We start from the raw sequence: 23,458 nt of genomic DNA, 5'->3' as shown, positions 1-23,458 counted from the left end.
TTAATGTGAATTTTTGTTCTTTGATTTTTTTTTTTTCCAGTACAGTCATGTTAAGTTGTCCAATTGTGTGCTTTTCTTTGTCATGATGTTTTCAACTTGTGGTGTGTGTGATTTCTTTCTGTTTTGTTTTTCTTTTTCTGTTGTGTTGTGTTGCAGTGGATGCAATCAATGACACAATGGCAGCTTTTTACAATGACACTGATTTATTTAGTGGTGAGTTATGGCACCCCCTAGTGTTTAATCCCCAATTTAGAGCTCCATACTAGCTCTTACCCACTAACGCTAACCCTTCAACCCTTCAACCCATCAACCCTGAGAGTTTCTCCAATCATACAGATTATTTTAAGGGGTGAGATCTGGCACCCTCTAGTGCTTATTCCAAACATGGAGCTGGGAATTGCATCTTACCCACTATCCTCTACCCCTCAAACCCACAAATCCAAGTATATTCATCCTGTAACTCCTGCTCTACCCAATCAGATTTCTCTTTCTTAAAATTTATTCTGGACATTGAATTAACCAATTACCTCCTTGTAGTAAAAATATGCATGTCAAAATTCTCTTTTGTTTCCGGTCTTAATTTCTGAATTTCTTGTACGTTTCTCTGTCACGTATCATTTTCTTCTCTTTTTCATTTCTCCTCAACTTATTTTTCTCTTTGTTTATTTGCTACACACATTGGCTAAATTGAAACATGCAAACACCTCGATTATCATCAAATTCAAACATTTACTCTGGATTTTATATTATTAATTATGAAAATTACTTTATTACAGTTAAATTACCAATTCAGTAGGAAAAAGCAATTCTCTTTGTGTTGTGTTTTAAGTTAATTTAGTCAGTATACCACAAAACAAAGCACTGAAAAGAGTTTAATGTCTAAATGTGAAATATGAGATTCAGTGTGTGATAAAGTTACTTAGTGTCTGTGTATTGCAGACGAGCACACGTTTCAATTTTCCAAGGTGATGGGTGGGTAGTGATATTGAAGGACCTGATTTGCCCTGGATCTTGCAGTAGAGGTGCTCATTTCTTTGCTTTCATAATCACTTTCATCACTCATTTGAGTCTGTGTGTGTGTGTATGTGTGTAACTATAGAGGCACCGGTGGATGACAGAAGACCAACCTTCCTCATCCCATCTGGCCCCTCCAGCTCCAAGATGGTGTTGAGAGGAGATAAACTGGAGATGGAGTGCATTGCCGAAGGACTGTAGGTCAAAGAATCTGATGTTAATTAAGTTATGAATGCACTGGGTGCCCACCTGCATCACTCTGCATGTCTCTCTCTTTATGAATCCAGGCCCACCCCTCAAATCTCGTGGACTAAAATAAGTGGCGATCTGCCTTCCAAGCGCGCATCCCTCCTGAACTACAACAAGACCCTTCATATTGAGAACGTGTCAGCATCAGATGCAGGAGACTACCGCTGCACAGCAAAGAACCAGCTTGGCTCAGTGCACCACACCATCCATGTCACGGTCAAAGGTGTGCACGATGAAATGCACAGCTTCTTTCTATCTCTTAACCCCCCCCTCAGTCTTATAATTGATTTATTCACTGATGTCAACAGGGCAGTGGGTTTAGTGATTAATTGTCCAGCCTGCTTTTGTACTCTGTGCTGCTTGCAGCTGCTCCATATTGGATCAGTGGCCCTCCCAGGAACCTTGTCTTAGCTCCAGGAGAGAACAGCGTGCTGACCTGCAGGGCCAGTGGCACACCCAAGCCCACCATCACCTGGTATATGAATGGCATCCCCATAGAGAGTAAGTGCAGCCTACTGCTCTTTTTTAAACTCTCTAGGCCTTGATGATAGATTATCTCCTTTTTCATGGGAAGCAGGCATTATTAAAACAGAATTTGTAGATGCCTTCCCTTGGGTGGTTATTGATTAAAATTTCTGAGAGTTATGGTACGAATTCCAAAAATCCCATCTTTTTCAAGCATCATTTTAAGGATGATGATGAGTTTCAAAAAGCTTTTAGCAACATCATTTTTTGTTTGTGTGTTACAGCATAGTTCCCCAAACTGTCAAACTAATGACAACCAACTATGCCTATTAATGAATAATTGACAACCAAAGACAAGTTATATATACATATATATACATATATACTGCATCTTAAAGTCTCTTTTGTACATTAACAGATTCACCCAAGGACGAGAGCAGAAAGGTGGAGGACGACACCATAATCTTTGCTGGTGTACAGTCTGGATCCAGCGCTGTGTACCAGTGTAATGTCTCGAACGACTATGGTTACCTCCTGTCCAATGCCTTTGTCAATGTCCTCTGTGAGTTCGCTACACAAGATCTTTTTGTGTTCGAATGCTATTTTCCATGTTTATTGATTCTTGGAAAGCAATAACATGGCAGTAATGCTTCACTGCAGCGGAGCCACCCAGAGTGCTGACACCACCCAACAAAGTCTACCAGATCATCAGGAATCACCAGGCCTTGATAGACTGCTCTTCCTTTGGATCACCCGTCCCTAAAATTACATGGTGAGTGAACGAGTGTTTAACAGAGGAAAAGAATTGTTATGCGTTTCTCTTAATAACTGAAAACAACTGACTTTGTGCTTCAGGTTCAAAGACAGTCGATCCAGCATCCTGCAGGAAGACCCTTACATTCTGCACGACAACGGGACGTTAGAGATTCGCGTAGCTCAAGCGCAACATAGTGGCAAATACACGTGCGTTGCCACAAATGATCTTGGTATTTATGAGAATCATGTCTACATGGAGGTCAAAGGTAAGAATCTTTCTCTTCTGAATTATTATTCTGTTGTTAAATATTTTATGTCCCTGATAACTGCTTGCTTTCACCCATGTGTTCATGTTGTTTACACTAAATTCAGACTCCAAATTCGAGACTCATCAAACCACGCAATATTTTTCTAAACTTTTATTGTCCAGTTTTGGTGAGCATGTGCAAACTGTAGTCTCAGTTTTCTGTTCTGCTGCTGCTGGAGCCCACCTGCTTCAAGGTGTGACATGTTAAGCATTCAGTGATGCTCTCCTGCGTACCTTGGTTGTAACAGGTGGTTAATAACAGGGAGTTTTCATTTCTCTCTTTTTTTTGCACCATTCTCTGTAAACTCTCGAGATGGTTGTGCAGGAAAATCTCAGTAGTAAATCCCAGTAATCTCAGATCAGCCCAAAAGTCACTTAAATCTATGGCAGCCTTGATAGTTCAAATACAATTTTAAAATGTCAGCCACCTCTAATTACAGCTTCTGAAACATTTCCCATTTGCTCTCATTTTCAGTTTCAACACTTGCATTTTGTATCTGTCAGCGCCTAAATAAGCACCAGCTATAATTCAGTTAGCTCAGAGCAAACATGTGCCAGTGAGGCTTATAGCTTTTAATAATTTAATGTTTGAAGTTCTTACAGTGTCTGAATCCCTTCTGTCCCACCCATCAGAGCCGACCCGAATCCTGAAGCAGCCAGAGTACAAAGAGGTCCAGAGGGGCAGATCTGTGGTGTTTGAATGCACGGTGAAACATGACCCTTCACTCATTCCCACGATGACCTGGCTCAAAGATGATGGAGAGCTGCCTGATGATGAGAGGTCAGATCTTTTTTATGTTTGGACATGTCAACTGTAAAATAAATATCTGGTCTTTGTCTGGTATTTGTATACTGTTATGTATACATGTATGCATCCTTTGTGTACTGGTTTAAACACTGAGTTTTGTAAACCAAGGAAAAATGCATATATTCAGATCACACTGAACTGCTTAATGTTTTCACAGACTGATCGTAGACTCTGACAGCCTCACCATCACTGATGTTACAGAGGATGATGCAGGAGTGTACACGTGCATCATGAACACCACTCTGGACCACGACTCGGCCACCGCCACGCTCACTGTTGTGGGTATGTAATGGTTTGCAGAAGCTGCTGACTTATGAAACTAGCCCACAATTTATTAACATTGAACTTCTATTTATCTCAGCTCCTCCTAGAACAGCTAACCTGTCAGATAACTTACTCAACAGATTAGCTTTCATCCCTTCAAGGTTAAATGCCTGAGACTTTGCTCGAGTATAAGAGTGGATTTAGTCAGCAGCATGAGTATCTGATTGCTGCCTTCTAAACAAGCCAGATTATTTTCTTGTTTTCTTATGAATGGCTGACCTCTAAACTCCCTATTTCACTCCTGCCCTCCTACCTGACAGAGGCCACAACACCAGCTGTTGTCTACGGTAAACCCGCAGCACACGAGCATCCAGATGTGCTCTGCTAACGTGGGCTTGTGTTGTTTGTTAAATGCAGCATGCTTTGACCTGAAAAATCACAGAACATTGTTGTGGATGTGTTTTTGTTTTTCATTCATTTTTGATGTTCTAGCATTTATTTATTTTTGTCCCAAAGGGGAGTTTTTTTTCCATAATTTTTTTAAAAAACTGTTTTTTTTTTTTTTATGTTTTGCCAAATATGCATAATGTTTGAATGCTTTAAACCACTGGTGGAAACATTTACTCAGTTCGGAAGAAATTTCAATTCGCGGTTGAATGCAAAGATCATTTGTAAAGCAGACATCTCACCATTGCACCACTTGGTATATTTCCAAATGCACATTTTCATCATTACTTATTGATTCAAGGCATGCATTTCACCTTATCACCTAATTCTAAACCATGAGCATCAATTTAACCTCTGTGTGAGCCTGAGACCTGATTTCATGCAGAGCAATTATGTTGTAGGATTTTCGTATGCATGATGCAATGTCTGCATGTTTATCACAGGCCAAATAACACCGTCTAATAGAACATGTGCAGATATAAAGGAGAAACTAAAAGGTTTGATTGGTTAAATCAACAAACTTAGCATTTATTAGGATTTTGCTATGACAGAAACACGGCTGAGACGTCCTTTTTTTTGTTTGTTTTTGCTCCATCTTGTCGCAGCATGAACCCTTCATCTTCTGTAAAATGAAGCCACTGTGAATATAATCCCAAACACATGTGCTGATGCTGCTGCTTGTACTGTATTTCTCCCAGAGCGGCCCGACCCCCCGACGGACCTCGAACTGACAGACCTGAAAAAGAGGAGCGTTCAGCTCACCTGGATCCCTGGGGATGAACATAACAGCCCCATTCAGAGTATGTGTGTGTGTGTGTGTGTGTGTGTGTGTGTGTGTGTGTGCTCTCACTGGCTTTCCCTATTATATTGTTGCCTCATATTCCTCTAAATGTTTTTATGTGAACAAAATCTTAAAAAATTATTTTGCAGTTATGGATGGATAATGATAAGCACCCAATAGTAGCCAATAACAAAGTCTAAAAGTCAGTGGGGAAAAAAAATCTAAAATCTATCTATTGGCAAAAAAAAAATATGCACAGAAACTTTTCCAAACTTCACTGGAAGATAATTTATTTCTCTGCTGTCAATTAGTATGCTCAGGGTGATGCAAACAGGCATCACTTTTGGAAATCCTAACTAAATCTGCTATTTTTTTGAATCCTCAAAGTGCTGCCAGAAGTGGCATATTTAGGGATTTTCTTTTGGCAAACTAGGATTTTTGAATTAAAGTTTCCAAAAAAACCCCAAAAAACAGAGGGCTTTAATTCCATTAATGCAAATATACTGTCAGACATTGTTTAAATTGTGACTTTTTTAAAATTTTATTTTATACAGAATTTCTGATCCAGTATGAAGACTCACTGCACCATCGAGGTTACTGGCATAATCTTACTGAGGTGCCTGGAACCAAGACAACAGCTCACCTTAAACTGTCACCCTATGTGCACTACACCTTTAGAGTTTTGGCTCTCAATGCAGTGGGTTTCAGCAATCCCAGCCGCCCCTCCAGAATGTACAAGACAGAACCTGCAGGTACAGAAGCAGCTGACTGTGTAATTTCTGCTTTCCTCAATGCAGTTTCCCGTATAAAGTAATTCTCCAATCTGTCCATTATGGAATGCATTAGGGTTGTTTTGTAAGTAAAGACATTAAAATATACATTAGCCTATGCTGAATGGCTTATTGCAGAAGTAAATCAGTTGATCTGATTGTTACTGCAAAGTAAATCAGATCCGATTCCTGGCACTGTCTAGGAAAGAGTTTCCTTCCGATAGTTGTTAATTGTGTCCTTAATAATATATTTTTCAGCTCCAGATGAAAACCCAGCAGGTGTACAGGGATTTGGAACAGAACATAACAATCTTGTAATCTCCTGGAAGGTAATAAGCAGCATAAGGCTGATCATTTTAATCCTCAGGCATTTATTGTTGCCCAGGGAGAACCAGAATTCATAAAGTCTCCTCATGCTGCAGAGGTTGACTTTGTAATTGTGTGGTCTTAGGAGCTTTCTTTGCATTATTTTTTAACTTTATTGTCATTCATCCAAACTATATGCATAGCTTCCTATACTACTATTCTACTGGCAAATAAATTACATTAAAGCTCTCTCCTGTGTAGCCACTGACAGGCCTCCAGTCTAATGGTCCTGGGCTTCACTACAGAGTGATGTGGAGGCAGAAGGTGGTGGACAGCGAGTGGACTACGGTGACTGTATCCAACAATTCCAAGTTTGTTGTGTCTGGAACGCCCACATTTGTTCCGTATGAGATTAAGGTTCAGGCTGTAAACGAACATGGACTTGGACCTGACCCTGCTATTGCCCACGGCTACTCAGGAGAGGACTGTGAGTAAAACTGGCTCTTTAAAAAACGATTATGCGGAAGAGCCCGGGGGGGGGGGATGATGCGGCTGGTGTGTAACCTGTAACATTTATTCTGTATGTTTCTGTTTTTGTCCTGTGGACTGGAGATCCAGAGGTCGTGTGCAGTGCGCTCTGCGCTGTCCGGAAATTACACGAAATCAGAATCAGAATCAGAATCAGAAGGTTTTATTGCCATATGGGTGAACAGGTTCACAGCATTAGGAAATTGCTGCGGTACTTCGTGCTTACAGAAAAAAAACAAATAAGTATAAAAACTATAAGACAATATACAAGTATACAAATTGCAAATATACAGAGATATTAGAGCTATAACTATAGCACAATATTACAAAATTACAAAATATACAGTGCAGAGACTAATTAAAAGATAAAAGAATGTAAACTATATTCCACTAATATGTACATCAGTGCAATCAGACAGGTGCATAGACATAGGGTCATCAGTGTTTGTGGAGGGTGGTGGTAACAGTCTTAGGGTAATTGTTCATGAGTCCAACTGCAGAGGGGAAGAAACTGTTCTTATGGCGGGAGGTTCTGGTCCGTATGGACCGTAGCCTCCTGCCTGAGGGGAGAGGGTCAAAAAGTCTGTGCCCAGGGTGAGAGTGGTCGGCTGTGATCCGACCTGCACGCCCCAGTGTCCTGGAGGTGTACAGGTCCTGGAGAGATGGGAGGTTACAGCCAATCACCTTCTCAGCAGAGTTCACAACGCGCTGTAGTCTCTGTTTGTCCCTAGTGGTGGCTCCAGCATACCACACAGTGATGGAGGAGGTGAGGATGGACTCAATGATGGCAGTATAGAACTGCACCATGGTCCTTGCTGGCAAGTTGAATTTCTTCAACTGCCGCAGGAAGTACATCCTCTGCTGGGCCTTTTTGACAACAGAGGTGATGGTGGGCTCCCACTTGAGGTCCTGGGTGATGGTAGTTCCTAGGAAGCGAAAAGAGTCCACTGTGGTGATGGGGGTGTCAGTCAGGATGATGGAGGGTAGAGGGGCTGTGTGCTTCCTAAAGTCCACTATAATCTCCACTGTCTTCTGGGCGTTCAGTACCAGGTTATTGTGGCTGCACCAGGACACCAGACGTTTGACCTCCATCCTGTAGGCCGACTCGTCCCCGTCTGAGATGAGTCCGATGAGAGTCATGTCGTCTGCAAACTTAATAAGCTTGACAGACTGGTGGTCAGAGGTGCAGCAGTTGGTATACAGGGAGAAGAGCAGAGGAGAGAGGACACAGCCCTGAGGAGTGCCAGTGCTGATGGTCCGGGAGTCCGAGACATTCTTCCCCAGCCTCACGTGCTGCTTCCTGTTCATCAGGAAGTCAATGATCCACCTGCAGATGGGATCTGGCACGTTCATCTGGGACAGCTTGTCTTGGAGGAGATCAGGGATGATGGTGTTGAAGGCAGAGCTGAAGTCCACAAACAGGATCCTGGCGTAGGTTCCCTGGGAGTCCAGATGCTGTAGGATGAAGTGCAGAGTCAGGTTGATGGCGTCGTCCACAGACCTGTTGGCTCTGTAGGCAAACTGCAGGGGGTCCAGAAGGGGGGCTGTGAGGGACTTGAGGTGGGACAGCACCAGACGCTCAAATGACTTCATGACCACAGAAGTCAGTGCCACAGGTCTGTAGTCATTTAGTCCAGTGATCCTTGGCTTCTTGGGGACAGGAACAATGGTAGCGGTTTTAAAGCAGACAGGCACGTGGCAAGCCTCCAGTGAGGAGTTGAAGATGTTCGTGAACAATGGGGCAAGCTCGTTAGCACAGTGTCTCAGTGTGGCAGGTGAGACACCATCTGGACCTGGAGCTTTGCGAGCTTTGAGGTGCCGTTTACACGAGACCGTTTTCATTTTGAAACGGTGTCGTTTTGATGCGTTTCGGCCTTGCGTTTACACGACAACGGTGTCGTTTTGATGCGTTTCGCCCTTCTGTTTACACGACAACAGAGTGAAAACGATGTGTTTCAGAAACGGGGTCCAGAGTGGAGCGTTTCAGAAACGCACCGGCTTGCGTTTTCGTGTAAACACTTGAAACCGGGGTGATTTGAAAACGCTCGACTCGCACATGCGCACTATGGTTGCGACGGCCAGTTTTTCGCGCACGCGCAAACTGATAAACAGTACTCGCGGATTCACGAGTGCTTCTTATGCTTTTCCTGTGTTTTTACCGTTTTGTAATTCAGCGTTGTGTGCAGCAGCGATCCAACCTCATCATCTGTCCACACAAAACCTCTCACATTGGCCGTTTTGTAAGTAATGAACAATTTGCCGCACTACCTACTGTGTCACTCCACGCATGCGCGTCTTGCGTAAACAAACTGCAAAGAGAAAACCAACGCCAACTTGTGGCCTGGCATGGGAACTACATCGTTTTCATCGTTTCACATGTCCTCGTGTAAACGCGGATCGTTTCTGAAACGCCATCGTGTAAACGAAAGGCTGAAACGCATCAAAACGACACCGTTTCCAGTGAAAACGGCTTCGTGTAAACGGCACCTGACACTCCTGAACTGCTTTAGCACCTGGTCCTCCTGAATACAAAAGACTGTGGGGGTGGGGGAGGAGGGGGACTCTGGAAACATTCAAACATTCATTGGGGGGGGTGGTCACAGAGGAAATGTTAAGCTTGGTGTTCCGATTAAATGTCTGAGGGCCCCACAGGATATGCCAAAAATAGAGAATTTTCACAAATTTTGATTAAATGCAGAAAAACTGTTCAGTAACTTTTTTCTTAGTTCCAATGATTATTGGTAATAATAATACCATGAATATGAATGTAGTTTGATTCAGCTTGACTCATTCAGAGGGTTTTTTTCTGTGACCTCGTAGAAACTTGTGTTAATATATTCTGTAAAAATAGACTCACTGAATTTGTTTCTCTATAGGGGCCCCCATGACCCCTAAAATGGGGGTAAAATCACTGATTCTAATTAATGATTCTCAATTCCTGAAAAAAATCAGTGATCTTTTTGTGTCTTAGTCATTATTGCCGTTGTTAACAGCTGTGCTGCTTGTTGTTTCAATCATCTTCCTGGAACTATGAATGTCCACAGGACTTCAGGGTCTCTGTGACCCTGCGTTTTGTATTTAGCCGTTGTAATGCTGTGTTCCTTGTCTACTATACAGTGCCAATAGGAACGCCAGAGAATGTGCATGCTGTGGTGCGAAACAGCACTCTGGCAGAGGTCTTCTGGGATCCTGTGCCCTCTCATTTAATACGTGGACATCTCAAAGGATATAAGGTGCCCTATAAGAACTGCAGAAACTGTAACATGTACACCAACTCCACTGGTTGTAATGTATTTAAATCTATACACTTTCAGGTGTATTACTGGAGAAATCACCACTACAAGCACAGCCCTCATCACATGGAGCAGGACATTCTTACATTCAGTGGGAATCACAGCCATGGCATGCTGCCTGGTCTACACCCCTTCAGTCTCTATTTCTTTAATGTAAGGGTCTACAATGGCAAAGGAGACGGCCCCCCGAGTTCAACCCAGCAGTTTAAAATGCCCGAGGGAGGTAAGAGATGGAAGGCAGTCCCTTTCTATGTGTCTTTTTCTTTCCTTCATATGAGAGTAGACTTTTTCAAAATGATGCACAGTTTAGTTTCAAACTTCATTTTCATAGCAAATTAGCACCACTTTTATCACAAGCACTTACCTGTGTTGTATCTATGTAAAACTGACAGATGGGACCATTTTAACTGGTTAGCATAAAATAAAAAATGATGACTTTCCATCTACAGTATGTAGATTTAGCTCTTACAATCAGAAATCTGGCTATTTAGTTATTAATTTATTAAAGATTCTCTGCAGTCTGAGTTTGAAGTAATAAAAATACACATTTTTGATAAATAGTTTGTGTCCAATATGTATTTTTAGCCCATAATCTGTGACTATGCAAGCTTTAAATTTCGCAGTCACACGTGTATAAAGCCCATGATTGGCTTCCAGTCTAATTGTAATGAAATGTTTTTACCAAATGACTGTGAAATTGCTGCACAAGCTTTGTCATTCACTGAAGCTCAAATATCTGAGTGAAGTATAAATAACCAAGGCACATTTTTGACTGGAGGCAGACTTCCAGTATTAGCACAGGTGATTCTGTATCAAGTAAAACCCTGAAATCTTCAAGGATCCATGTTACACACACAGTCTCTTTGGCCATTTGTTTAAAGCATCCTATCTTTAGCTGCTCTTTAACTGACTCATGCAAGGTGCATGATTTATGTCTTTTATAGTCCCGGGGTCCCCTACTTCCCTGATAGTCACTAACTCAAACCTGGACTCTCTAACCCTTGAATGGAGGCCTCCGCATGACCATAATGGGCGCATTACTGGATATACCCTCAAATATCAGCCAGGTGAGTCTTTTTTTCTTAAGATTCTTTTGCATCTTTACCTAGTGAGTGCCATCTTCTTCATGTAGTATGTAGATTTGTATGTCAATCTTTTTTCATGTCTTGTACTGTCATTCTGTCCAGATCATTAGACAGAAATGTGTGCTATAAAGCACTAGCGTAGCCTAAGAGCATTTTTTTGCTTAAATTAAAACAACACAAATAACAAATCAACTTTGGTCATTCCTGCCTTCTATTTCTGAACCCCTACACCTCTGTGTCCCAAATACTTCCATTTCCACCTTTGCCATCATTGACACTCCATCTACAACTCCCTCCTACCCAAATCTCCATTCAACTTACTCCACTGCTTTTCAACTTCCACCCCCACCGCATTATTCTTCCTCTCACCCATCCCTCATCCCTGTAGTAAATAACTCCAATGATCTGGGCCCAGTGGAGGAGCTGGCCTTGGCCGCCAATGAGACCTCTGTCACTTTGCCCAACCTCAAGTACAGCACACGCTACAAGTTTTATTTGAATGCGAAAACAGGCGCTGGAGCAGGCTCAGCCATTTCTCAGGAAGCTGTCATCATCAGGGAGGAAGGTAAGTCATCGATTAGAGACAAATCCGAGAACATTTCATAAATAGATTTCAATATTTCTCCCACTGGAAATGTGGATAAATATTTGATTAATATATATTCTGTTTTCTATCATTCAGGTAAGAGGATGCAAAAAAATATAAATCATTTACAGAGCATGTGTTTGGTTTATATTAATGTCCGTCTGATGTCAGGAGATTTTCCAGTACTTATTAATGACCAAAGGTGTTCATAAGCAAACCTGAGACCTGGTGCACTGCAGCAGAATTGTGCAACATGTCTAGATTGTGTTGTCAGTGAAGCTTACACTGCTGTGCTGTGTATGTGTTGTCAGTTTGCAATGCTTGGTTTTCTAACATTTCCTAATTCTGAGATGGTGTTTAATTTGAAGCACCGTGTTCTGTTTGTCTATCTATTTACTGCAGACTTTATCGAGTAGCTGACAGAAAATCAATGGGCTGTAAAGATTTAGTGGAAAATTTTTTTTTTTTTTAAACAAAAATGCCAAACATTCACAGGTTCAGACTTTTCAATTTGATTTTATATGTAAATAAAATCAAATTGAAAGTGTAGATTTAATAATTCTGAAAATGCTTTCTCCCCACTATTTTTAGAAACTATATCAAACAGTAGATCAAATAAGAATACCTGGCGCTCCTTACGTCAGATTGTGACTTGTTTACATGTTAATGTAACCTATACTGCATGCTATTTCATGCCATTTTTTTTTCAATTTACCTCCTTCCTGATTTTTTTTTGTTTTTTTGTTTCAGATCATCAAACAAATTTTAATATTAGTGAAAGATAATCTGAGTAAATACAAAATGCAGTTTTTAAATGATGATTTCATTTAGTAAGGGAAAAAAAAAATGGATCCAAATGAGTCTTTCACATAACTGTGGAGGAATTTTACCCCACTCTTCTTTGCAGAATTGTTTTAATTTGGCCACACTGGAGGGCTTTTGATTATGAACTGTTTGTTTAAGGTCATGCCAAAGCACCTAAATCGGATTTTTTTTTTTTATCGGATTTAAGTCCAGACTTTGACTAGGCCACTCCAAAACCTCAAAAAAAAAAGTTTTTTTTGAGCCATAGTCTTGGGGATAATCAAGATGTTCTTTGGCAAATATGAGACGAGTCTTTGTGTTTTGGTCAGCATTGGTTTTCTCCTTGGAACTCTCCCATGGAGGGCATTTTTGCTCAGTCTCTTTCTTATTGTTGATTCATGAACACTGACCTTAACTGAAGCAAGCGAAGCCTGCAGTTCTTTCGATGTTGTTCTTGTGACCTCCTGGATGAATCATCAATGTACTCTTGGAGTAATTTTGGTAGACTGGAGTCCCAAAGGCTTAGAAATGGCTTTGTAAGCCTTTCCAATTCAATTCAATACACTTTCAATTCAATTTAATTTATATAGCGCCAAATCACAACAAACAGTTGCCTCAAGATGCTTTATATTGTAAGGTAAAGACCCTACAATAATTACAGAGAAAACCCAACAGTCAATACGACCCCCTATGAGCAGCACTTGGCGACAGTGGGAAGGAAAAACTCCCTTTTAACAGGAAGAAACCTCCAGCAGAACCAGGCTCAGGGAGGGGCAGTCATCTGCTGCAACCTGTTGGGGCTGAGAGGAGAGACAGGACTTTCCAGACTGATGGATGTCAGTGACTTTGTTTATCAGATATATTGAGATATTTAGATATTTTCACTTTGTCAGACAGGTTCTATTGCAGTGATTTCATGATTCAGAAGGTCACAATCTCAGATCATTTGTTTGATGATCTGAAATTATGACAAATATGCAAAAAAACTAAGAAATCAGGAAGGGGGCAAATGCATTTTCACTGCACTGTACATCCGTGTTCAGTTATATGTGAGTGTGATTGAGTTGCATTGTCACACCAGGTGACATTTGCTTTACTTTCACATTACGCAGCACAACCACATAAATGTCTTACACAAAAAAAAAAAAAAAAAAGGTGGGTTGGGGATGCTGGTGGTAGTCTGCTCATAATGACCCCTATATGGTTGTTTCTCTTTGTCCTGTTTCTCTCTACAGGCTCTGATATCACAGGTTGACAAAAATGTGGTGTTTCTAGACAGATGATTGTTTTACATATACAGCTCTAGCTGCAAACCCCCCCCCAAAAGCATGCACTCTTCATTTTTGACTGACTTCCCTTCGCCACTGTCAAATTCTGTGACCAACCAGAATGCTTGGCTGAGGAGTTCAAAGCTGGGAAAGTTCAAAGCTGCACCGATAAAGATGCTCTGTGACATGTGCCTCTTTAATGCCATGTGATAAAACTCGATGAGTCTTTTCAAAGTGCTCAGCTGCTCTTTTTTTTTTCTTTCACTGTGCCTTTGGTGATTTTGACGCCTTCTTACCTCTTCCTCAGCGGTTGCTGGTGATGCTTTCCTGCTGCATGCCAGGGGTTTGCATGGCATGCCAATGAACTTTGTGTTTTCTACATAATGACAGCATCTGTGGTGTCTCTGTGTCTCTGTGTGTCTCGTATGTGTGCTTTGTGTGTGGTTCCATCTCTACCCCTCTTCATATTGTCTACAGGAAGCACCCAATCCCTTCATCCTATTGCACGGTCACCTGCACTTGGTCCACCCCACAAGGGTACAAATTCTGCTGTGATATTAGTAACCTCAGTGTCTATTGATTAGTGATGATTAGTTTTTGTCTTCTTTTTTTGTTGTTGTTGGCATACTTTCATGACCTGCTTGTGTTTAAGGCAGTGAGAGACCAGATTCAGTGAAGCTTAGTGCATTTAATGTTACTGTAAAAAAGCAAAACATTTGACTGACAGTTATTGGATTGTCCTTTCATCAACAGACCCATCTTGATGATTTTTTTTTTTTTCTTGTGTGCTCAGCGGGTCCTTTTGGAAACATTAGCTCCTTGGTCGGGGAAGACTGGGCCCTGATCAGTTGGGAGTACTGGGGCCAGGAGAAAAACTTTTATGCACAATACAAACTAAATAACAGTAAGCAAAGAAACACCAACATGTTTCTCAGTTCCATCCATAGGTGGCAAGAGACCCCTACTTCATTATTGGCTTGCGCAGGTGAATAGAAATATTGGCAGTCGTGCTGATGCCGCTTTTTGCCAACAGAGGCCCGGATGTGATAAACAATGCTCTCTGTGATTGGGTTGCTAATTACCCAGGGCTGTTATTGCGTGCAGTTCCCATGGCAATCTGCCTGGATCGTATGTAGGCAAACATCATAAAAAGCAGCACAAACATTTCCTATTATGCCAGCTGAATTTGACTGAAGTGTTCTCCATTGTTTTTGTTCACCTGCAATTGAAGATGAAAAACACTGCAGTATGGCTCTCTCACACCTGCCATTTAACAGATTCAATTAGGGAAGATCATAATAATAGATCAGTAACTTCCAAAAATTTTGCTATCAAGAACATAATTATTGTGATCATCAGTCGCAGCACATCTCATATTCAGCTCATTACCATTTGTGTATGTGCAGTGGCCCCGACAGCTCAGTGCAAAAGAGGATCACCACCAGTTTGATGACGTGCGCAGCATTTAGTCTACAGCTATGCCAGAAGCTCTGTGAGGCTGTACTTTTTCTTATTTGGGCTTCTACATGATTTTGACCTAAATGCTCAAAGTCACTATACAAATATGTTCACTGTGGCAACACAAGGTAGCTAAATGTAATTTAACATTTCAAAGTATTGCTTTAAAGCTGAAGCTAGATGAAAAGTCAAATGGTGAGTTATTAAAGTTCATATTAAATGATGTGTTACTAACCTTTAGTGAAAGCACTGTATTTATCAGAAGAAGCACTTCTGAGTTTCCAGTAAGACTAAAAAAGTACTTCATGAATGTATTTCAGTTGCATTTACCACCCATGTACCACCTTTCAGTGGAACAAGAACATAATATATACTCTTTTATGTCAATCTAGACCAAAAGTGCCAAGATGTAAAACTGAGAGATATAAATCAAAATGTTACAGCTTAGCTATATTTTTTAATTCGGTATTTTCTAGATGCTGCGCATATTGTCAAACGGGTGAAGTGGTTTTTCTCATTTTGCGTGTGTTTTCTGAAGTTGCAGTGCATTGAGCTTTCAGGGGCACTATAATAATTCATTCATAGACTTAATGGATTTTTTAGAACTCCATGAATATTAACTATTGCCTGCAGCATAACGCCATACCAGTAGATGTTCTTTTCAGCCAATTAGTTCCCATAATGTCATGATCTCCATGGCCTATTTGAAGTTGTGTTCACTCCTTCAAACATTCTCTTCATGAACATACTTCCTGCAGGTGAAGTTGAAGAGGACTGGCAGAAAGAGTTTGTGAATGACTCTCAGAACATAACGCTGAAAGGCTTAAAGGGGGGCCTTTGCTATAGGGTGCGTTTGGTGGCTTTGGGTCACCGAGACCAAGAACTCCACCACTCCAAGGAGCTATTGGTTACTCTCCCAGGTGAGGCACTTCCAGGATGGTCGCCTCCACCTCGGTCTGGCTGAGCCTGGCTTTGCACTTTGTTGTGTGTAGAATATGTAGTACTTTGTGCTTTTGTGTAATTATACAGAATTGAGCATGGATTTACAGATGTGATGTGGTTGCTCTGTATGCCAGACATGTACTGTAGTATTGTAGACAGAGCATATAGCAGCGTGCAGGATTTTGTGGTTTAAGTACTGCATAATAAATGTCAGTCTTGTACTGTTGGGAATTTTAAAAGGGGATATTCCAATATAGAAGCTCAGCATGTTTTTAGTATTATATATCTGACCTATTATCATCCACGCTAATGTAACTGAGTGTTTGGGTGTCATTGTCTGTGTGTGTGTGTCTGTAATTGTGTGTACACCTGATTCCTTTGATTGTGTACTACTACTAATGTGGGTTCAAGTCACTGTTGGGATAATCCAGGAAATTTCTAACTCCTCTAACACTAAAGTCTTTGTGGGTAATAATATGCAATCTCGATTCACTCACCATCTGAAAATGCTTCATATTAGATGCAATATCTGCTCATATAATGCGTAACCCTGACTTGATCTTCCATGTTTGTTTTAGCACATAATTGTGGATAATTGTTTCTATATTCCCTTGCCACTGGGGATGAGATTTTAGTTGCAGTTGTAAATGTCAAGTCTTCTTCTCCCTCTCTGGGCAGCCGTGGCAAGCAGACAGGTGGACATCGCCACTCAGGGATGGTTCATTGGCCTCATGTGTGCAATTGCTCTGCTCATCCTCATCCTTCTCATTATCTGCTTCATCCAGAGAAATAAAGGAGGGAAGTACCCTGGTGAGTAACAGCACAAACCCCACCGCGAAAAAAAGAAGAAAGATATGACTTATTTCTTTAACAAAATAATAACTTTATTTGTATAGATCCTTTTGAAACACACAGTTACAAACTTACACAGATTGGATGAAAACATGCATTTAAGTAGATTAAAGTAGTTTTTGTTAAAGTATCCCAACAAAAACTGATGACAGGCTTACATTTGTTCATACTTCCGTACCACAATTTGGTGTGAACTATAACCATAATTAAAGGGTAAAAGAAACACAATGAAGGAATACCTAATCTATAAAGGTTCGTTTTCAGCAGCACTCAGCAAAAACCTCAGAAGTGTGGTTGCCACTGGATTTAAAATAAGAGCGTGGGACAGTTAACAGGCCCTTGTCAGGTGATCAGAGAGACATACAGTTCAAATAAGGGATTTATATGCAGTCCTTCACACATTAATGCAAAATATTTTTTGTGATGACAAATTTTATTCAGTCTTCCTAGATACGCACGTTATTCCAGAGAGTGCCTAAAGTGCAATCAAGTCTTGTGATTGCACTTATAAAGACTGAAAACCATACCTGATTACTATTTGGCCCACTTGAATGGGGTTCAGTCAACAATCAGCTTCTATGTCAAAGTGATGTAGCTGTCTTGTTGACAATCATCAGTGCTGATGAAAGCAGGGACAGTTTCTGAGTGGAAGAGTGCACAGTGACCACAGCCTGAAGGCAGTGCCATCAGATCAGGAGTGCAGCCAGGAGCATGCCTGTTATTTTTGTTTGTTTTGGCCTGTGGGGGGGTGGGGTGGGTGTCAGTGGAGTGGTTTGGGCATTTGTGGGATTGTGCACCATCAATTCAACCCCCCCCCCCCCCCAGTGTGGGACTGTTGACACCAAGATTAGCGTACATTCAGTGTAAAAGCCCTGAATGCCAGCAAGTTCACACTTTTTTGCTCAGATCAAATCAGTCATCAGTCACCAGCTGCTCAACTTGCCAGATTTGGTTCATTTTACTGACTACTATTTTGACACAAAGGAAGAGTTGCAGCCTGGATCGCAGGTTTACATGTGATCATAACAGACTTTTCAGTGAGCGATCTAAAGGAAAAGCATCAGCACTGGAAGCTTGAAGGTGACATTGGTCAAGTTTAAGTCAGTTATGGTTTTTAAATTTCATAGGCCAAGTTGAAAAAACTGTGTTGTTTCTCACTCTATACTTTAAAAAGTAGTTTGTCTAAATTGCTGCCTGTATCTCACCAGTCAAAGAGAAGGAGGATGCCCACACAGACCCAGAGTTCCAGCCCATGAAAGACGACGACTGTACTTTTGTGGAATACAGGTGAGAGAAAGTGCCCCAGCCTTTGGAGTCCCCAGAGCCCACTTAACCCATCAACCCCTTGCCTGGTGCCCACTTTCTTTCCTCAATCTACTCTCTCTGGCTGTGCTGGAGCTCTGCACTCCCTCCTTCTTCTCAACCCTTACAGCTAATCGAAAGATCATCCAGAACCGCCAATAACAGAAAGTCAAAACAAGAAGAAGAAGTAACCCGGTCTGATCTTCTGCCACCGCGAAATACAAGATTTATTTTCTGGGTTCTGGGACATCCTGGATGCTATTTGTGTGGGACTTTACTGTGTGTACGTGATATGACATTGTGGTGTCATTTGAGAAGCAGGATTCTTCAGGTTCAGGGGATTTATGCTTTAGGATGTTTTAACATTTCAAATGTCAGGAAAAAACAGTATAAGCTACCTTCATTTGCAACACATCCTGAACTGACCCCAAGCTTTGAATTCCATTCCAACTAATAAGCTAATCATATACATTGTATGTATAGTATATATAGTATTAACACTTTGCCTAGTGTATTGCTACTTACAGTACATGACCCTGATAGGATTGAAAATCTCTGAAATGATCATTCCTGTTAACTGTTATTCCAGTTATCCAGCTATGCTTGTTAGCATCCTTTTTCTAGGCTGCTTCTCCAATCACACGCAGAATACAGAAAAACGAAGCACTTTAATTCTGTATAACTAGCATTTTTGAATATTGTTTTTTATAAGTGAATTTATAAGACGGTCTTGCTTTTATATTTTATATTCCTTTTTGTATTATGTACACATGAATCTGTTCTATGGATTTTATGCTGTGATAAATACATATCGATAATTATATATAAAAATGTGATATGCATGGTTTTAAGAGTTCATATTATGTCTGAAATTTAGCTCTAGGCAATAATGTGTTGAATGGAAATATTGTTTATATATATCTATATAGATGCATATGGATCGATTATGAAATCATCAGCATGCTTGAGGGAAGCAGTCGACAGTGAGAGGACAGAGCTGGTTAATGCTATTTATAACAGACCGGTAGCTGTTTATTAATAATAATAATAATAATAATAATTTATGATTGGTGTTATTCTAGATTTTATGGACACATTATTATATGGATATTTTATACAGTATAGTAGTCTCTCAATACTGCCCAATCCTCCAGCTTATTTACTTATTTTCCACTCCAGCTCTATATTCCCACTTAAGGCTTAAATCTTTAAAAACAGGTCACTTTAACTGTAAAGATTGTCTTAAAATAGCTGAGTACTGGAGTTTGCTAGGAATAGTGACTCAAAGACAGTGTATTTTTTTTGGGGGGGGGGGGGGGGGGGGGGGGGGGGGGGGTGCTTGTAAGTATGCACTGCATCAGGATGGGATATATGGGAATTGGCTTAATAACAGAGTTCATGTTCATTGCAATGAAGGAACTTTTTTCCCGCTGTAACAATGTGGCTCATGAATGTGTTTTTATTAGTTTTTGGACAGCACTGGAAGTGTTTGGCACAGACAAATAAGGCTTTTGGTATACAGAGAAGTGTTGATATAATTTTAAATATAGAATACCACCAGTCTGTAGTATTTACACCACAAGATGACCTCTCCAATGGATATCAGCTGTAAAAACACAGTAGACAAATCACAAGGCAAAGTGTACAAATATTATAGTGCCTTTGTGAGAGTATTCTTTATATCCATGCTGTTTCATTACGCTCAGCTGGAACCTTACAGTATGTCAATAAAGGCATTACTTAAGTCAACTGAGCTGTTCTTGTTTCACTGCTGGAGAGTATCCTATATTTTAGCTCAATCTGTACTTGTACACTGCACATTTGCCTGTTAAAGTGCCACATTTACAGGAATATAAAATCTAGTAATGAATTGTGTGGGATCTCAGATTGATGTCTTCATCCTAACGTAGGGCTGTAGCTCTCAGGAAAGGTAAGGGTGAGGATGGGGTTGAGGGTCATTGTTTTGTAAGTCTAGCATGCGCAGAGGGTCAGTGGATAATTAGGTCACTGTGGAGAAAAATGCTTGCTAACTTTCACAGCTGTCATCGTGCATAATATTTTGTCATAAAGCCTTCATCATGTGCAGTGCTTTGAAAAATCATCTAAGTCAATAATCTATGGCTATTCTGTTCCAGTCATTCCTCTTAAATACTTTTGCATACCATTTATTATATTTCAGTTTAGGAGCATTTCAGCATTATGATGGCTTTGTGATCTCATTGGTTTTCAGCTCATGTATACGGGAATGTTTTCAACTATCTGATACCCAAAGAAAGCTTTCTTTGCAGACTTTCCATGCATTTTTGCCAATTTGTGATTATTGTCATGCTTGCTTTGGGGGATATTTGGCTGACACCTTGCTTTAGTCATGTCATTTCATTGGAATTTCTGTTTTTCATCATAGCCTCTGCCTTGGGAAAAAAAATGCTTTTGTCAAACAACACATGTACCACTTCATATTTGGTTTCAGGGGGAATTTGAACAGGGTGTGATTGCTTGAGCTTTATTCCCCTGTTGCCTGATGGAAACCAACTAATCATTCATGGCTACCATTTTTTAGACATGGAGCAACCCAAATGTATTAATTGTGCAAAAATATTCACTGGTTACATATTTATATTTATATAACAACTTTGCCATTATCTACCAAACTTAGAGTAGGTTGTGGTAAAAGTAGCAATTGGCTCTTTGCTCCAGCTAAAAAAGTGATCACTATTCTCCTTATTGCATCTGTCACATCATCTCACCTGTAACGCCTGCATGTTATTTTCTCCTTCAGTGACAATGAGGACCATAAACCTTTAAAAGGGAGCTGCTCGCCATCTAATGGGACAGTTAAGAGAGACGACAGTGACGACAGTTTAGTTGACTACGGGGAAGGAGGAGACGGACAGTTCAACGAGGATGGCTCCTTTATCGGGCAGTATAGTGGAAAGAGTGCCAGCAGGGACTCTGCTGAAGGCCATGAGAGCTCGGAGGCCCCATCCCCTATAAAAGCCATGAACTCCTTGAACTCTTTTGTGTAGCCAGTCGGTCTTTACCGAACAGTATGGGGCGATGCACTGACTGCTCGCACCCCCTCCATCCCTACATCACTCTTACAGGGCTGTCCCAACACTGCATGGCTTGATGTCCACCCCTAGCTCCACACATGAAAGATAAAACTCATTAAAGATGTTTATGTTCTCACATGGAAGGCTTATGATGAAGCTCAGAAACCCATAGATAATTATACCCTGAGCAACATTTAGGAAGAAAGTAGCTCAGCCATAACTTTAACAGTTCATGACAGCTTCATAAATCCATATATTAATCAACACTTTAATATGAACGACTATTGCATTCTTACCAGGAATCCGATAATGGACTATGCAGTCTTTGTCTGACCTATATTTGTTTATGTTGATGGTTATTATATTATCTGTTCAAATAGGGGGCATTGTCTACAATACATTTCTACTACTCCATGTATTTTTTCCAACACAGAAACTTGTACCAGAATCTGTAATAATGCAATACATTCATGTAATCTATTACATTAATGAAGTTCCCTTGATGCATTTGCAAGGCAGATCATGTACAGTGTATATGTAAAATTATATATAATGAAGTGAACATTCTGTAAACTGGAATTTGAGAGCAGAGCACACAGTATGGTTCAGAGTGTTGCACTGATACATCCTCATCTGTCGCCACTGTTGACTGCACCAATGAAGGAGGAAGCTAAAGTGCTGCATGGCATGCTACGTGACCTCGTGACCTTTGCCCTGCATGTGACCTCCTCTTATTGTGCCTGATCTGAAGGCCAGTAGGGAACAGCTGAGGGTGTGATAGCGTGCCTCAGTCCCTGCAATGCTCCTTCAGCAGGTAGTGCCTTTTCTTCAAAGCGGTGATTCACTTGCAAAGTCTCTTTCTGGTGTTCAGTGACTGGAAAAGAGACAATAGTAGAAATGCAGAAGTCACATCCAAGGATGGATAAGATAAGCATGAGAAGAGGACCCTGTGGAAAGAGGAATAATTCATACACTCTCGTCATCCTTTTTTTTTTTCTTAAGACACAGGACTGGTTTTGATTTCTCTAAGAAGTTAAACACACTGGATCACATGAAAACATTGTAAGAACCGTGACTGGTGCATAATGCCTGCAATACCTAACAGTATTTCTGCAGTGTATGAATATCTGTGTTTGTGTGTGGCTGCAGACACAGCACATTAATTCAGCTCCTATTAAGCAAAAGTTGCTCGCTTGTACTAACTGCTCTTGAGGGCCTTTGGATGGGATCAAGATTTTCTTTTTCTTAACTTGCATCAAGTTTTTTTTTTTTTTTTAAGGACATGTAGAATATTTGTTGAATTTGTAAATACCTTAATCGAATGTACAGGGACAGGCAGCTTTCACAGCAGCCTAAGTGACTGCATGATATGGCTTAACTTGTTGGTAGGACCATTTTAAATATAGGCGATTTGTAGAGAATATATATATATATATATATATATATATATATATATATATATATATATATATATATATATAAACATTCATTTTTACTTGCTGTGCACAGTGTACATTGTACTGTAACTAACTGGACAGAAAATTGCATATACAGTCAAACTATTATTGCTTTCTGATTAGCTTGCCAAGTTATATAATCTTACTATTGTACAATGACAATATGATGCACAAATATTATTCTGATTTGTATTGGTTCTGCTGAGTCCCTATATTCTGCTAAAATGATGCTCTTTTCTGACAGTATTGCAAATGTTTTTGTATTTAAGAAACAGATTTGTACTAACAGCCTCTTTCTTTGTCTCTATTTAAGTTTTTTTTCCTTTTAGTGCAAGTATGGAACTCAAGCTACAGAAAATAATGAATGAATAAATAACTATCTGCTTTAGGTTTCCAGACTCAAAATTGCCATTGCCCTTTCTCGAGATGAGTCATGCTCTGAATGCATTTAAATTCAGTGCTCATTAAAACACTGAATTTGAGTCTTTGCCTGTTAAGTGCTACATAATGTATCCATTAATGATTCACCTCATAACAATGCCACATAATAAAGACACTGCAGTGTGAAGTACTAGCAGCCACTTCTATGACACTGTAAGGACAAATTGACACAGACTGCATCCACTTGGCTACTGAAATTGCTTTGGTGAGGCTGCTAAAACA

At 40.4% G+C, this 23,458-nt stretch overlaps 1 protein-coding gene across 4 annotated transcripts in view; it reads left to right on the top strand.

Annotated features, from left to right (window-relative positions):
• LOC115782359 (neuronal cell adhesion molecule-like) overlaps positions 1–22,752 on the top strand; it is a 77,496-nt gene extending 54,744 nt beyond the window's left edge. The window contains exons 9-32 of one of the 4 annotated variants that reach the window (XM_030732500.1): positions 157–213; positions 1,100–1,211; positions 1,302–1,486; positions 1,630–1,764; positions 2,147–2,290; positions 2,389–2,500; positions 2,584–2,750; positions 3,425–3,572; positions 3,757–3,881; positions 4,184–4,210; positions 5,009–5,110; positions 5,646–5,843; positions 6,120–6,190; positions 6,429–6,654; positions 9,813–9,928; positions 10,010–10,211; positions 10,933–11,055; positions 11,462–11,638; positions 14,209–14,268; positions 14,525–14,635; positions 15,948–16,109; positions 16,810–16,941; positions 18,192–18,270; positions 21,065–22,752. In XM_030732500.1, the coding sequence (XP_030588360.1) occupies positions 157–213; positions 1,100–1,211; positions 1,302–1,486; positions 1,630–1,764; positions 2,147–2,290; positions 2,389–2,500; positions 2,584–2,750; positions 3,425–3,572; positions 3,757–3,881; positions 4,184–4,210; positions 5,009–5,110; positions 5,646–5,843; positions 6,120–6,190; positions 6,429–6,654; positions 9,813–9,928; positions 10,010–10,211; positions 10,933–11,055; positions 11,462–11,638; positions 14,209–14,268; positions 14,525–14,635; positions 15,948–16,109; positions 16,810–16,941; positions 18,192–18,270; positions 21,065–21,311 (3,218 nt within the window). In that variant the 3' untranslated portion in view covers positions 21,312–22,752. The remainder of the gene's footprint in view (positions 1–156; positions 214–1,099; positions 1,212–1,301; positions 1,487–1,629; positions 1,765–2,146; positions 2,291–2,388; positions 2,501–2,583; positions 2,751–3,424; positions 3,573–3,756; positions 3,882–4,183; positions 4,211–5,008; positions 5,111–5,645; positions 5,844–6,119; positions 6,191–6,428; positions 6,655–9,812; positions 9,929–10,009; positions 10,212–10,932; positions 11,056–11,461; positions 11,639–14,208; positions 14,269–14,524; positions 14,636–15,947; positions 16,110–16,809; positions 16,942–18,191; positions 18,271–21,064) is intronic. The other 3 variants (XM_030732501.1, XM_030732502.1, XM_030732503.1) reach the window with 3 other exon arrangements.
• Positions 22,753–23,458: the final 706 nt, after the last annotated feature.

The sequence above is a fragment of the Archocentrus centrarchus genome, chromosome 6, assembly GCF_007364275.1.
Source record: "Archocentrus centrarchus isolate MPI-CPG fArcCen1 chromosome 6, fArcCen1, whole genome shotgun sequence".
Classification (NCBI taxonomy): domain Eukaryota; kingdom Metazoa; phylum Chordata; class Actinopteri; order Cichliformes; family Cichlidae; genus Archocentrus; species Archocentrus centrarchus.
This window is presented reverse-complemented; position numbering and strand designations above follow the sequence as displayed.